This window comes from Parambassis ranga, chromosome 15 (assembly GCF_900634625.1).
Source record: "Parambassis ranga chromosome 15, fParRan2.1, whole genome shotgun sequence".
Classification (NCBI taxonomy): domain Eukaryota; kingdom Metazoa; phylum Chordata; class Actinopteri; family Ambassidae; genus Parambassis; species Parambassis ranga.
Window position 1 is genome coordinate 14,251,742 of NC_041035.1, and position 12,798 is coordinate 14,264,539.

At 39.7% G+C, this 12,798-nt stretch overlaps 1 protein-coding gene across 1 annotated transcript; it reads left to right on the top strand.

Moving 5' to 3' along the window:
* The first annotated feature begins 404 nt into the window (after positions 1 to 404).
* xpo5 (exportin 5) lies at positions 405 to 11,847 on the top strand. Its single transcript, XM_028423877.1, has 33 exons — positions 405 to 825; positions 1,324 to 1,445; positions 1,534 to 1,606; positions 1,708 to 1,845; positions 2,094 to 2,276; positions 2,364 to 2,390; positions 2,512 to 2,697; positions 3,029 to 3,105; positions 3,198 to 3,242; positions 3,347 to 3,437; positions 3,528 to 3,611; positions 3,727 to 3,852; positions 3,926 to 4,016; positions 4,097 to 4,225; positions 4,548 to 4,663; positions 4,743 to 4,898; positions 5,046 to 5,087; positions 5,168 to 5,257; positions 5,348 to 5,547; positions 5,632 to 5,734; positions 5,989 to 6,170; positions 6,288 to 6,388; positions 6,474 to 6,570; positions 6,662 to 6,798; positions 6,944 to 7,041; positions 7,163 to 7,209; positions 7,377 to 7,483; positions 8,571 to 8,630; positions 8,716 to 8,810; positions 8,903 to 9,010; positions 9,103 to 9,240; positions 9,628 to 9,792; positions 10,060 to 11,847. The coding sequence occupies exons 1-33, from the start codon at positions 532 to 534 to the stop codon at positions 10,204 to 10,206; spliced, it is 3,855 nt and encodes a 1,284-aa protein (XP_028279678.1). The 5' UTR covers positions 405 to 531; the 3' UTR covers positions 10,207 to 11,847.
* The last annotated feature ends 951 nt before the right edge of the window (positions 11,848 to 12,798 follow it).

Sequence of the window (12,798 nt, forward strand, 5' to 3'; positions counted from 1 at the left end):
CCCTCTCTACAAGCTTCCCACCTATTCACCTCATCTGTGCAATATCTGTTAATATGTTTTATGTTCTTATTTTAATTCTCTTGTATATTTATTGGTAGCTCTATACTGTATTTTTTGTCCTACTTTTAATTCTACTGTGTCTGTGCTGTTGCAGTAACGTAATTTTCCCACTGTGGGACAAATCTTAATCTTAAATAATTTCCCCTCAGGAATAAATAAAGTTATTCTGATTCTGACCAGAGACGTCGCCACTGAAATAAATGATTGACAGCCTCTGTGTGTTGAGATCGGAGCCGCTTCGCCATGGTTAGTGTTTTGAAAGGGGAGGGGCTAAGTCTGTAGAAGGGGCTTCTTGTGCCACCCGGTTTAGCTTTCCTCCGTGCAGTTTTCCCCGGACATACGTTCCTCTTACACACAGTCAAATTATGTCAAATTCCGCGTTAAAGTGTAAATTCCGTTTTAATCGGCCAATTCCGTGATCACGGAAATCATAGGGCCCTATACCGGTAGATGATCTTTAGTTTAAAGTGAATGCGTTTAGACTACGACTCCCAGAATTCACGTTTAACGGCAAGCCAAAGGTTCAAACCTGATAGCAGCAGCACATTTTGTGCACGTTGGTACCTCCCTGCGCGTCAACTGCTCAGTGTAGTTGCAGGTGTTTTGCATATAAGGGAGTTACTCGCCTTCTTTTCATCAGTGTGCCAGACGCTACCTGAAGCCATGGCGGACCAGGTGGCTGCCATGTGTGAACAGCTTGTGAAAGCTGTGAATGTGATGATGGATGCAGAAACGAGCCAAATTTACCGACTGGAGGCCCTTAAGGTAGCATCGTTACGAGTTGCTAGCTAGCTGCTAGTTAGCTCAGCTTGTCATTTATGGGTGCTGTTGTGAATGTAAAAAGCCTGCGCAGCTAAACAAATATGTATTTAATCAGGAGTGTTTTAACAACAGCACACTTCATACATATGTTTACGTTTGTTAGCGTGAGCTAAATGGGCAGTGATGATGGCCAGATGCTTAGCTAGCTAGCCTCATGGTCATCATTACATACTGTGTTGGCTCACGTTTATCCATTCATACAGATGTTAACATCTGGTTTAAAGCATGGTTTTACTGGGGAATTGTGGATCAAGTGGAACCATAGATTGTGTTAGTGGAAACGTTTTACCTAGCTTGAATGTATAGTTATTAGATTAGCTTTATGCTATCGAAGTATATAAATGTTCCCGAGTTAGCTGTTGCCGTGTGAGATACTAAATGAGAACAATGTTATTAGTTCACATTAAGTATAATTGTAAAATGGTTTATTCTCTCCTACAGTTCTGTGAAGAGTTTAAAGAGACAAGCTCCTTCTGTGTACCATGTGGCTTACAGTTAGCCGACAAAGCTCAGCCAGCTGTTGTGAGGCACTTTGGTTTACAAATCCTGGAGCACGTCATCAAGTGAGTGGAAATAACATATCAAATAAAATATAACAACAATATGTTCTTAGTTATTGCATATTTGACAGGAAGATTATTTGTATTGCAGGTTCCGGTGGAACAACATGCAACAACAAGAGAAAGTCCAGCTGAAGGAGTGTGCCATGCAGCTCTTATCAAATGTACGTCTAATAGATTGATAACAAAACTGCTGTATTGGCAGTATTTACTCTGAATAACAGATATGCTGGGGTCCTATCTGATTCTTACTGGGTCTTTTCAGGGTACTCGTTCTATCCTGGAGGAGGAGAGCCACATCAAAGATGCCCTGTCACGAATCATCGTGGAAATGATAAAAAGAGAATGGCCCCAGAACTGGCCAGATATGCTGAAAGAGATGGAGGCTCTCACTAGCCATGGGGTAAGTGACTTTATGCTGCAGGAAACTATATATCACATGTTCCTACAGCCTTGGATGCAATTTGAATATGATTGTTCAATAGCTGACAGGCAAATAAGTAGTCTGTGACTTCATCATGTAAATTAAGTAGATGTCACAATCTTTCAGCTATGAGCCATGAACAGCATGATTTCCACTTTATTATTTTAATCAATGTTTGTGTTTTTATGAAAACGGTAAGTAAATAAAGTGACATGTACCTGTTGTAGGAGGCACAGACAGAGCTGGTCATGTTGATCCTTTTGAGGTTGGCTGAGGATGTGATCACCTTCCAGACACTCCCCACTCAGCGACGCAGAGACATCCAGCAGACTCTCACTCAAAACATGGAAGGCATATTCACCTTTTTGCTGGCCATTCTTCAGATTAATGTTGAGGACTACCGTAAACTGGTCAGTGGGCTCTTAAAATCAATATTTATTTTTCTTAATATAAAAATTTAACACTGACACGATTGTCTGATGTATGTTTTTATCCAGAAAGGACTACCTGGACATGAACTGCAGGTGAGAAAACACCACAGCATCAGCGTCTCTACTTTTATGTGAATATTGAACTTGATTGCTTTATATTCTCTTGTGGCAAACTCTTCTTTTCTCCCTTCCCTTCTAATTTTCCCACACACAGGCCAAAGCTCACTGTCGAGTTGCTGTAGCTACACTAAATACACTCGCAGGCTATGTAGACTGGGTGTCTCTGGTGCACATTACCACCGGAAATTGTCAGATGCTGGAGATGTTGTGTGTGCTGCTGAGTGAACCAGAGCTGCAATTGGAGGCATCAGAGTGTTTGCTTATTGCTATGAGCCGGAAGGTAAGTTATTCCACATTTCAGGAATAATACACATTGAAACTATAGTCGAATAGTCCAATAATTAGACTTGCACTATAACTTAAGACATCATTCCCACATATTAATGAAACTGGTTTGAGGAGGCTCAGGGTGGACAGCATGGCAGCTCAATATTGATCGAGAGCAAGAGAGCCACCATGTGGCCAATCATATTTTAGTTTTATACTCCAGGATTGACCGTTTTAAAGAATCTGCATATTTGATGAAGTTGACACAATATATAAATTATGCTGTATGTATTCATGAAGGCAAAATAATAAGCCATCTGTAATTTGTTGTTATTCTGTCACAGGGCAAGCTGGAGGAGAGGAAGCCGTTCATGCTGCTGTTCGATGATGTGGCCATTGACTGCATCCTGTCTGCAGCCCAGTGAGTACACTTGCTCCTTTCCATTATCACTGTAGACAAGACTTCAGCTTACTATTTTCACTTCTATTCAATGGTAACGTGTATGGTTACAGGTCAGCAGATGGACTGGCGTTATGTAAGAAATCTTCCGAGTCACGGTAAATTACATGATGCAGCTGCCTGCTGAGGCAGAAGGACAGATGTTCTTTTTTTTTTCAGCACATCTGGATGTGACTTATAGTCTTCTATGTAAACCTTTCAGAGCAGTGGTGGTGATGGAGCGGTGTTATGTCTTTCTAAAGAGGCTCTGCCAGGTCCTCTGTGCACTGGGAGGTCAGCTCTTCTCATTACTGGTAAGTTTGTCAATCAGCCTTTCTTGAACTACTAAATAATGCAGGTCAGAAATTCCTTTGTGGTTGATCAGTGTTAAACTCTATTCCCAGGGTTCAGATGTAGTGGTTGAAGTACCTGCAAATCTCATCAAGTACATGGAAGCCTTATTAGCCTTTACAACACATTCCAGTCAGGTGAGGTGCCAAGAATTTGTTTGTGGACTTAGCTCTTTCACCTCTGAATTGTTTTTTTTCTTGTGAATAACTTCGTTTGAGAGTGCAAACAAATCCTCCTTTTGTTTTTCTGCAGTTTTTAAAGTCATCCACTCAGGCGACATGGGGAGCTTTGTTTAGACATGAGACTCTCTCAAAGCAACCCGTTGTTAAGGAGATGGCCATCAAATACCTCAGAGCATCTATGACCAACCTAGTCAAGGTCAGACAGTAGTGTCAGTGATAACGGTGAATAAAAGCGAGACAACGTGTGAATAACCGTTTGTCTCTTTCAGACTGGTTTTCCATCTCGGGACAATAACCCAAGTTGTGAGTACTCCCGTGTGGACTTTGACAGTGACGAGGACTTCATCTCTTTCTTTAACTGTAAGTGTTTTTTAGATTTACTTCAGTTCTGACCAATCAATGCCTGAATGTTTTACATGGCATGTTATCATGCTTCGCAGCTTTCCGGGCACAGCAGGGAGAAGTCTTGAGGAGTGTGTGTCGAATTGTTCCTCTAGAGGCTTTCCAGATAGCAGCAGAGTGGTTACAGTATCAGATCACCAGCCCAATAGATCCTGGAGATACTGCATGTAAGTGTTTGTTTTTGTTTTATCTAAATATCTAAATGCACGAAAGAGCCTCACTGCAGTGCTGCTCCATTGGTGAAAAAATCGATTCGTTGATTACCATGTCCGATAAAGCAGAATGCAAGACAGACATTGAGTTTAACATTCAGCACATTTCGTTTCTCTTTCAACTCGTTAGTGCTCATTAAACTTGAACAGTATCTTCTAACGCCACACACCACAGAAGTCAGAAAGGGCATACCTTCTTATATGATTCATTTTGATAGGCAACGTTTACATGTTTTTATACAAATATGCAGTAAGTAAATGTCCCTCTCACCTTTAGCTAAGACTGCCGAAGGCCTTTGTACCCTCCTGTCTCCATCGGTGGTTCAGTGGGAAGCAATGACAGTCTTCCTAGAGTCAGTGGTCTCACAGATCTTCAAAAGCCTGGAAGAAGAGGTAACTGAGTCAGTTTTCAGAACAAACATCGTTGTGAAAGAATAATGTTTGTTATACTAATGTTTTTTTTCCTGTATAGAAGTTGCCCATCGATCAGAGCATGGAGCTGCTTCAGGCTGTGTTAAACTATGACACCAAAGACCCACTTCTTTTGTCCTGTGTGCTCTCCAACGTCTCCACCCTTTTCCCATTTGTCAAACACAGAACACATGTCCTGCCACAGGTTCTCTACAAGGTCAGTATATACTTATGTATAATCCAAGCTGATAATTGCTGTACATATTGCTCTTGTGTGTGACACGGTGTCCACTTGTCACTGAAACATGCTTTTTTTTTGTGTTGGTCATGAACGTAAACTAAAGTTAGTCTTTGTTTTATCCAGCTGTTTAATGCCATCACTTTTGAGATTGTTCAGGAAAACAAGGTAAGCTGCCTTTGCCAAAGCAAGTATTAGGTTTTTTCTTTTCATGTCCTAAAAATCCTTTCTCCACCTGATGTCTCTAGACTCCTCGGACACGAGCTGTTAAGAACGTCAGGAGGCACGCCTGCTCTTCTATTATAAAAATATGTCGGGATTACCCACAGTTCATCTTGGTAACAAGCTTTCTGTTAAATCTGAACTACAGCATGGTGATACAAAGGCACAAGAAAATGTTTGTGACTGTGATTATTTTCCTTCTACAGCCTTGTTTTGATATGTTTTACAATCACGTAAAGAAGCTGCTTTCAAGTGACTCCACACTGGTCCCTATGGAGAAATGCTCACTGATGGAATCGCTGGTTCTGATCAGTAACCAGTTCAAAGACTTCGGAAAGCAGAAGGCTTTTCTCGACGAGCTGATGACCTCTGTGATTGCAGACTGGACCTCAGAAGAGATGAGGCTGTGGGTTCTGTTGTGAATTCATTCATTACATTGTCTTTTTTTAGTGTGGTTACAACAAAATGTATTGTCTTCTTTGTGTTTCAGTGTGCTGTCAGACCCTGCCATGTTCCTGTCTTTTGTTGGAGCTGACCAGGTGGTTAAAGAGCACGTTCCAGATGCAGATACAGCAGGCCTCAATAGAGGGCGAGTAAGTGTATACTCTTACTAACATGACTTAAATGTCAATGCTGTCATGTTTTTATTTTTTTTATCTGTTTAGCATACAGATAGATGTTTAACTTCTAATCAATTAAATCTATGTTCAGTGCTTAATGTTTTCACTATATTGACCACAAAGTCAGTACTACACAAAAAATGCAGTGTGTGGATAAACACTACACTACACATACGGTACATTTTTTTTTTTTTACATTTTTTTGTCCTGTTTGGATGTTCTTGCAGTTGAGCTTCTGCCTGTATGCCATTGTGGGGGTGGTAAAGAGGGCCCATTGGCCTTCAGACCTGGAGGAAGCCAAGGCTGGTTCCTTTGTGGTGGGCTACACCCCTACTGGGTCTCCCATCTACAGAAATCCCTGCTCTGCCCAGTTTCTGGCCGTGCTGCCCAACTTACTGGCACTGATTAGGTACATCTGAAGCACAATGCTGGAATAAATACTTCTTTACATGCAAAAAAGCACCACATTGAACAGTGTCCCATACTAATAACCTGATTTGTGGCTTTCATTTACGTTTCACTCCAGGACTCACAACAGTCTGTTCATGCCAGAGAACATGGCTCGTCTCAGTGAGATGTTTTCGAGATCCCATGAGATGATGGATGCAGAGAAAAAGATAGTTCTTGGTAACGGGGTTCTCTGCTTTTTGCTTGTAGTAAGTCATCACCTCAAAGATTGTATTTAAAACCTCTCTTTATGTGCTGCCTCCAGGTCTTTCTCAGCAGCTTTTGGACATTTATGACTCTCCTGTGTATAGAACCAACCTGGAGCGCATGCAGGGATTTTTCAACACTTTATATGACAACTGGTAAGAACTGTGTTTTTTTTTCTTCTTTGTTGAAACCTCACATACTGTAGATTGGATTCTGATCCCACTTCTGCTCTCTTTCCCTCTGCAGTTTCCATGTCCTGGGAAATGCAGGTCTGTCCCTGCAGCAAGATTTCTACACCATTGAGAGACTGGCTGAAGGAATTGCTGGCTCTGCATTTGTCTCCCTCGACCACACGCCTGACCACAGGCTTCGCCCAATGATTCATATCCTGTACTTGTTAATTTTATTTACCAGGTCATGCCACAGTTGGCAAATGGTTTGGTGATGCATAAGGTTTACTTTACCCTACATAAACAAAGCTAAGCTATTACTTGCTATGTCAACATTAAATTTCCTTGACTCATGCACGGCTGTTTCTGAAGCCATTGGTGCAGTCATGTCCTCAGGAGTACTATGACAGTTTACTCTGCCCTCTGCTGGGCCCTCTGTTTGCCTACCTGCTGCAGGTCAGGAACTCCACACACTGTTCTGTTGTCATCTCAAAATTATATACACAATTCTACACATTATACATGCCACTATTTTCTGTTGCTAAATGTCAGGCTGTTGTTCTGCTTTATTACACAGAGACTCAACATGAAGTGGCAGGTCATTAACCAGAGAACCTCTGTCAAGTAAGTTGCAGTGATGTATCACGATTACTGTAACCTTTCGTTAGTCTAAAAAACAACAGATAATTTAAGGAGAACATCAATCTATCCAATCTCTAATGCTTTGAATCTTAAAGTCAGGCCTACAGATGCATACTATGGACTAACTGGTCATCTATTGTGTCTTTTAGTGGTGAGGATGAAGAAGAGGTGGTCTGTCAGGAGAGCCAGGTGACTCAGGAGATCTTGGAGGAGCAGCTAGTACGCCTGCTCACCAGGGAAGTGCTGGAGCTACTCTGTAAGTATCAACATGTGTAGTCATTGCTTTTTTCACTCAGTTAATGGTGAGTTATAATTTGTCAACATGCCTGGACTAAACCTTCTGTTCAGATCTTTCTGTCCAGAAAAAGGGGTATGATTGTGGGTTTGCCTAACAAACTGTTGCTGAGCTGAAAAGATGCCCCTAAAACCAGAATAATAATTTGCAAATACTACATTTTCTAAAAGGAAAATACAAAAAATTAAATACATAATTAATAGGTTAAAATGAGCTTACTATAGAGCTTTCAAACTTAATAAATGACAAAAAACATTACTTGCACACTGTGCATGAGTCCTGTGTTACACATATGATGCAGTTAATAAAAGTCTCCGTCTAAACTCAGGCCTCATTAATCCTCCTAATGCACTTCAGTAGATGGTAAGCTTGTGCTTTTTCCAGCTACAGCTTTTCCAGGCACATTATGAAAGTGTAAATATCAGCTGTAATAAAATAAGATTGAACCTAGACATTGTGGGATATATTCATCCTAGTAGGATTGTTTTCAGGCCTGATTTACCACAGTTCCTATGCAAATAGTAACCATTATTTCTGTACTGTTCACACACACAGAGATGGGACAATGCAGTGTTGCAAATCATTGCAGCTTTTTTAGTATTATTGCTTGTGTTGCATGACACTGCTGCTATAGTCAGGATACACAGGTACATACAATAATTCCTCTTATCTTTTATTTTTTACTGCACTATATTATATTTATTCAATTTAACTCTTGCTCTGACTGTCGGTGTTGTAGTGCTGCTGGTACCCAAATTCCCCAGAGGGACCTTCCCAAAGGGATTAATAAAGTATATTCTATTCTATTCTATTGTACACATCACATTATTCTTCACTGTTTTAGTGAAGAATATGTCAAATAAAAGTAGTAAACACACTGTGCTGTGAGAGTGCCTAGATGTCCATTAATAGAGAAAGCCCTAAAATATTGAGGTGTAAGATTTTTTATTTCAGGATGTAGCACAAAACTGCCTGATCAGCTTTTACTGCAGCACTATAGGTTGAGTTATAATGGGGTCATAATACTTCTCGCTTTGTTCCGTTTTAGCTGTGAGCTGTATTTCCAGAAAAGTGCCTGAACCTGCAGCAAATAAAGAGGAAATAGATGGTAAGATTAGAAAATTTGATTCATAAGATTTTTTTGTTTTGTTTGATTAGAGTTTCATTATTTTGCTTTAAATATGCTCTTACAGAGGAAGACATGATGATGGATTCAGCACAGACAGCTTCTCCTGCACAGCCCACTGAGGAGCTGACTGAGCTGGGAAAATGCTTGATGAAACATGAGGTCAGCCTGAGGGGTCACATAACATTCAGGTGACCACACATTGCATGCTTTGTGTACATATAAAATTAATGTTTGTCTTTTTCTTTCCCCAGAATATTTACATGTCCCTGTTGACCCTGTCCTTCACCTCTCTGTCATGGAAGGACACCACTAACTGTCATCGCACTGCTTCCATAGTCTGCTGGACCCTTCTGCGGCAGGTACTAGCTTAATGCAACATGTTTATTTTATACACAAGCTGTAAAAAATGTCTCAAACTTTCTTTCATCCAGCATCTCTTCTGTCTCTTCAGGTGGCACAAGGTAATCTTCTCCCTGAAGCAGTCACTTGGTTCTATACCAGTGTTCTCAGGGGCCTTCAGATTCACGGGCAGCACGAGGTCTGCAACTCTACCCTCTCTCAGCTGGCCATGCTCATCTATGACAACTTGGTGAGGCTGATAAACAGTAATCTTCACTTTTGCTTTTAATCTCTGTTTTGTTTTGTTTGGCCATTTTAAGAAAAATTGAATGTAATGGAAATGGCAATGATTTTCATGAATTGAATTGTTTTATTATTGTACTGCTAGAAAAGCCACTTCTTCAATATAGAGATGTGCTGTTCACTGTCATCCATTACAAAAATGAGTAACCAGTTATTAATATCATTGGGATATTTGTGTATAAAAAAAATAATCAGTTATCAATTAAGATTCATTTCTTCTGTAATTTTTTTTTTCAAAATTCTAGTTAAATATGTTCAAATTTCCTTTGTGGAACTTTGGATTCCATCTAATCTCATGCATGTACCCTTGCACTTTGTGTTGATCTGTGTTTAGCGGCCTCGCTACATGGAGCTGAGGGCTGTGATGGCCCAGATTCCAAACATCAATGTGGAGGCTCTGGAACAGTATGATCAACGGCTGATTGACCCCAGTGCCCAAAAGGTTGGAGAAAAGAAGAGGAAAGACCAGTTCAAGAAGCTGGTTGCAGGAACAGTTGGGGTAATGCCACTTTCAGCCACTAGAGAGCAGTGTTACCCTAGTGTAGCTCACAATGTAGACCTCTGAACAGAGGTGACCAAAGACAGAAGCCTGATGTCATTACTCAAGTGTATGATTCCAACTGTGTTTGCAAATTCTTTGCAGTCAGCACCAAAAAAATCCACCAGCTCAAAGGGGCTGTACAATCTAATGAAATTCCTTTTTGTAGGTTTTTGATAGCTCACTTTAACCTTCTCTCCTCTTCTTTCCCTGTCCGTCTGCCAACAGAAAGCTCTGTGCCAGCAGTTCAGGAAAGAGGTTCATATCCGGAATCTTCCATCACTCTTTAAAAAACCGAAGCCAGACAAGGATATACCGAATGGTGAACCGCTGGGCTTGGAAGCTTTCTTCTCTCCTGCAAATAATGCCCTGTAGGGACACAGAGGACCGCACGTTGGCTGAAGGCGGGAGCTGTGTGTACAACCCAGGGTTTTTCCTCTCACCATTTTTCAGCTGGGGCAGTGTGGAGCTACCTAACAGATCTGTCAACACTTCTGTTGTTCAATAGGTCATATTTTCCTTTAACCCTCGTTGTGCTGCAGCACTGTTCACACTGAGCTTTTTAAACCCTGTTGCACATTTCTTCTCCATTCCTTTGCGCATACCAAAAAAAAGAAGTTATATAAGCTTATTTCAGGTTAAAGAAAGGTCTGTCGGATTGCGTTAAGAGATATCAAAATAAATATGATCCGCTCTGCAGCAGAAGCTTTATTCAGCCATGAAACTACCTTTTCAAAATGGGACAGTTCTGCATTCTGTCAGTTTATTTTGTGCCATTTTAAGGGGCAACCTAACATGCACACTAAGCATGCCATAGATTGATGAAACCCAGCCGGGGGTTTGTATTCAGCATAGTAATTGGCTTTTAATGATATCCTAACAAGCCAGTATAGCAGATAGCCTTCAGAGGTGGCCCGTTAGGACAATATGAAGGAAAAGGCTGCCTATGTGGCTTGCGAAGAGATGCAAACCCTTTGTTCTAAAATGAAAACATCTTGCTTTTACATGTTACTGTTGGCAGAGATGTTATGTTGAGCATGCTGCTGCTGTTAAATTCTGGGTCTCACAAAAAAAAATCTAGGATCAATCCTTACGCACATTTTATCATTTACTTTTTTGATTGGACGAGCTTGAATGCAGTTTCTGATTCTTAAGAGCTAATGGTACCTCAGGTGTGATGTTCCAGATTATGAAGTTAATTTATCTAAACAAAACTGCTGGATTTTTTTTTGTGACTGGTCATTTTGGATTGAAGTATGTTACACATAGTTTAAGGCAATTATGGTTGGCATTTTACTACTTTCTTTTTATCAGCACAACCTACGCAGCCAGAGTGCTGTTCAGAATTTCTTATTGAATACAGATCACATATCAAACTGCAAATACTGAAACAGCCACATTCTGTGCCAAATACTTATTGTAGTTGTGTTTGAGATGTCTAAAAAGGTATAATTTAAATAAAAAATGCGTAAGGGTAGACTGAAAAACTAATGTGTAGCTTAATCCAAGTCTTTCTGTTGTTTTCCAGCTGATCAGTTAATGTGTATTTTGTGGTCACGTTTGTTTTTCTCAGACAGGAAAAAAGATGAACCAGCACTACATTCCTTCATTGTCCAAGGGATTGTTTTTAAGCCTAACTTGTTGGATGTATTTTGCTCTTATGGAGCGATCATAGTAGAGAATGATTTGTTTTGTATGTCATTAAGGTTCAGATTAGAATAAATTGAGTTTATTTTTTTGCCTGGGATGCCTATAGAGAAGTCTGCATATCACATGTTTTACTGAAAAGGGTCAACGTGATGCTTGCCCAGGAATACGAACATTTATGAAATCTGACTTTTTTGATTTTCTTGTCTTTGTGATGATCTTTTGTTCACATGTGGCCACTATTAGGGAAGAAAACAATGCTTGTTCAACACTAAAATTGTTATATACAAAGGAAAAAAAAGGTTTTTAAAAGTGTAGTGTGGTTTCTATTTTTGTTGTTTTTAAATAAAAAAACATTAATTATTTCAACTTGTGTGACCTAAGCTGTTTCTTTCCTGAGACCCCTTCTGTTAATTTTTTTATCATATAATACATATTCGTCACTTTAATTTACCATTTATAGTTTGTATGATTCCATTATCACAACATCAATAATAAATATAGTTTGAAAACTATATTTTGCATTTCTGTATTAAATTCTGTTCTTTGCTTATCCTTTGGTAAATATTATTGGTAATGAAAAAAAGATAATTGTGCACATATGGTCTGTGATTTTATAAAGATTGTAGGAAAATCAACTCACCCTCCAGGCCTGTAGGGGGTGGTAATGCTGTGTTTCCTGTTTACCAATAGTCTAAAACTATAATAAACAACAACAAAAGAAAACACTCAAACTGCACCGAAGAAGAGCACCAAAGAACAGAGGTGTTTAATGGTGGCTGCTTACTGTCTGAGTTTGGTATGTTTTCTGTTTTATTTATTGTTAAAGAATAAGTTGAGCATGAAATTTAAAGTTTAATAGTTCTCTTAAACAAAGAGCCGTTTGTGCCACGCAGATAAACTTCCAATTTTAGCTTGTTTAATGCTGTAAAATAAAAATGTACACAAACATAGTACTTCAGTTTTATGTTGATGACACGTAGTTGCAGGGACTCACTTTGCCTACGGAATAATTTTACCGCAGATGTGACAGCATAAGTACAGTTTTCTGATAAAACAATTTGGTGTAATGTATCTTACTTAAGCTATATTCAGTCAATATATGTAAACATGTTACAGATTGGTGATGGACTGGTGGTTTTAGGTCAGCCCTCTGAAACCAAATGCGTAACACAAGGTGATGGAAATCACTGTACATTGCTTTCAAAAATGAATTGCAGAATTATTAACTGTGCATCAGTTGTTAGCTGCCCCAGTGTCATGGCTGAACAGATTAATCAGTTCTGTGTTAAAGGTTAGATTATTCTGCAACCATTTTAA

Excerpts from the sequence above, each read along its gene's own strand:
- xpo5 (XM_028423877.1), top strand. The coding sequence starts at position 532 with ATGCGTTTAGACTACGACTCCCAGAATTCACGTTTAACGGCAAGCCAA. Across the intron at positions 1,846-2,093 it reads AGGCTCTCACTAGCCATGGG|GAGGCACAGACAGAGCTGGT; the intron begins GTAAGTGACTTT and ends TACCTGTTGTAG. Across the intron at positions 8,631-8,715 it reads AAATAAAGAGGAAATAGATG|AGGAAGACATGATGATGGAT; the intron begins GTAAGATTAGAA and ends ATGCTCTTACAG.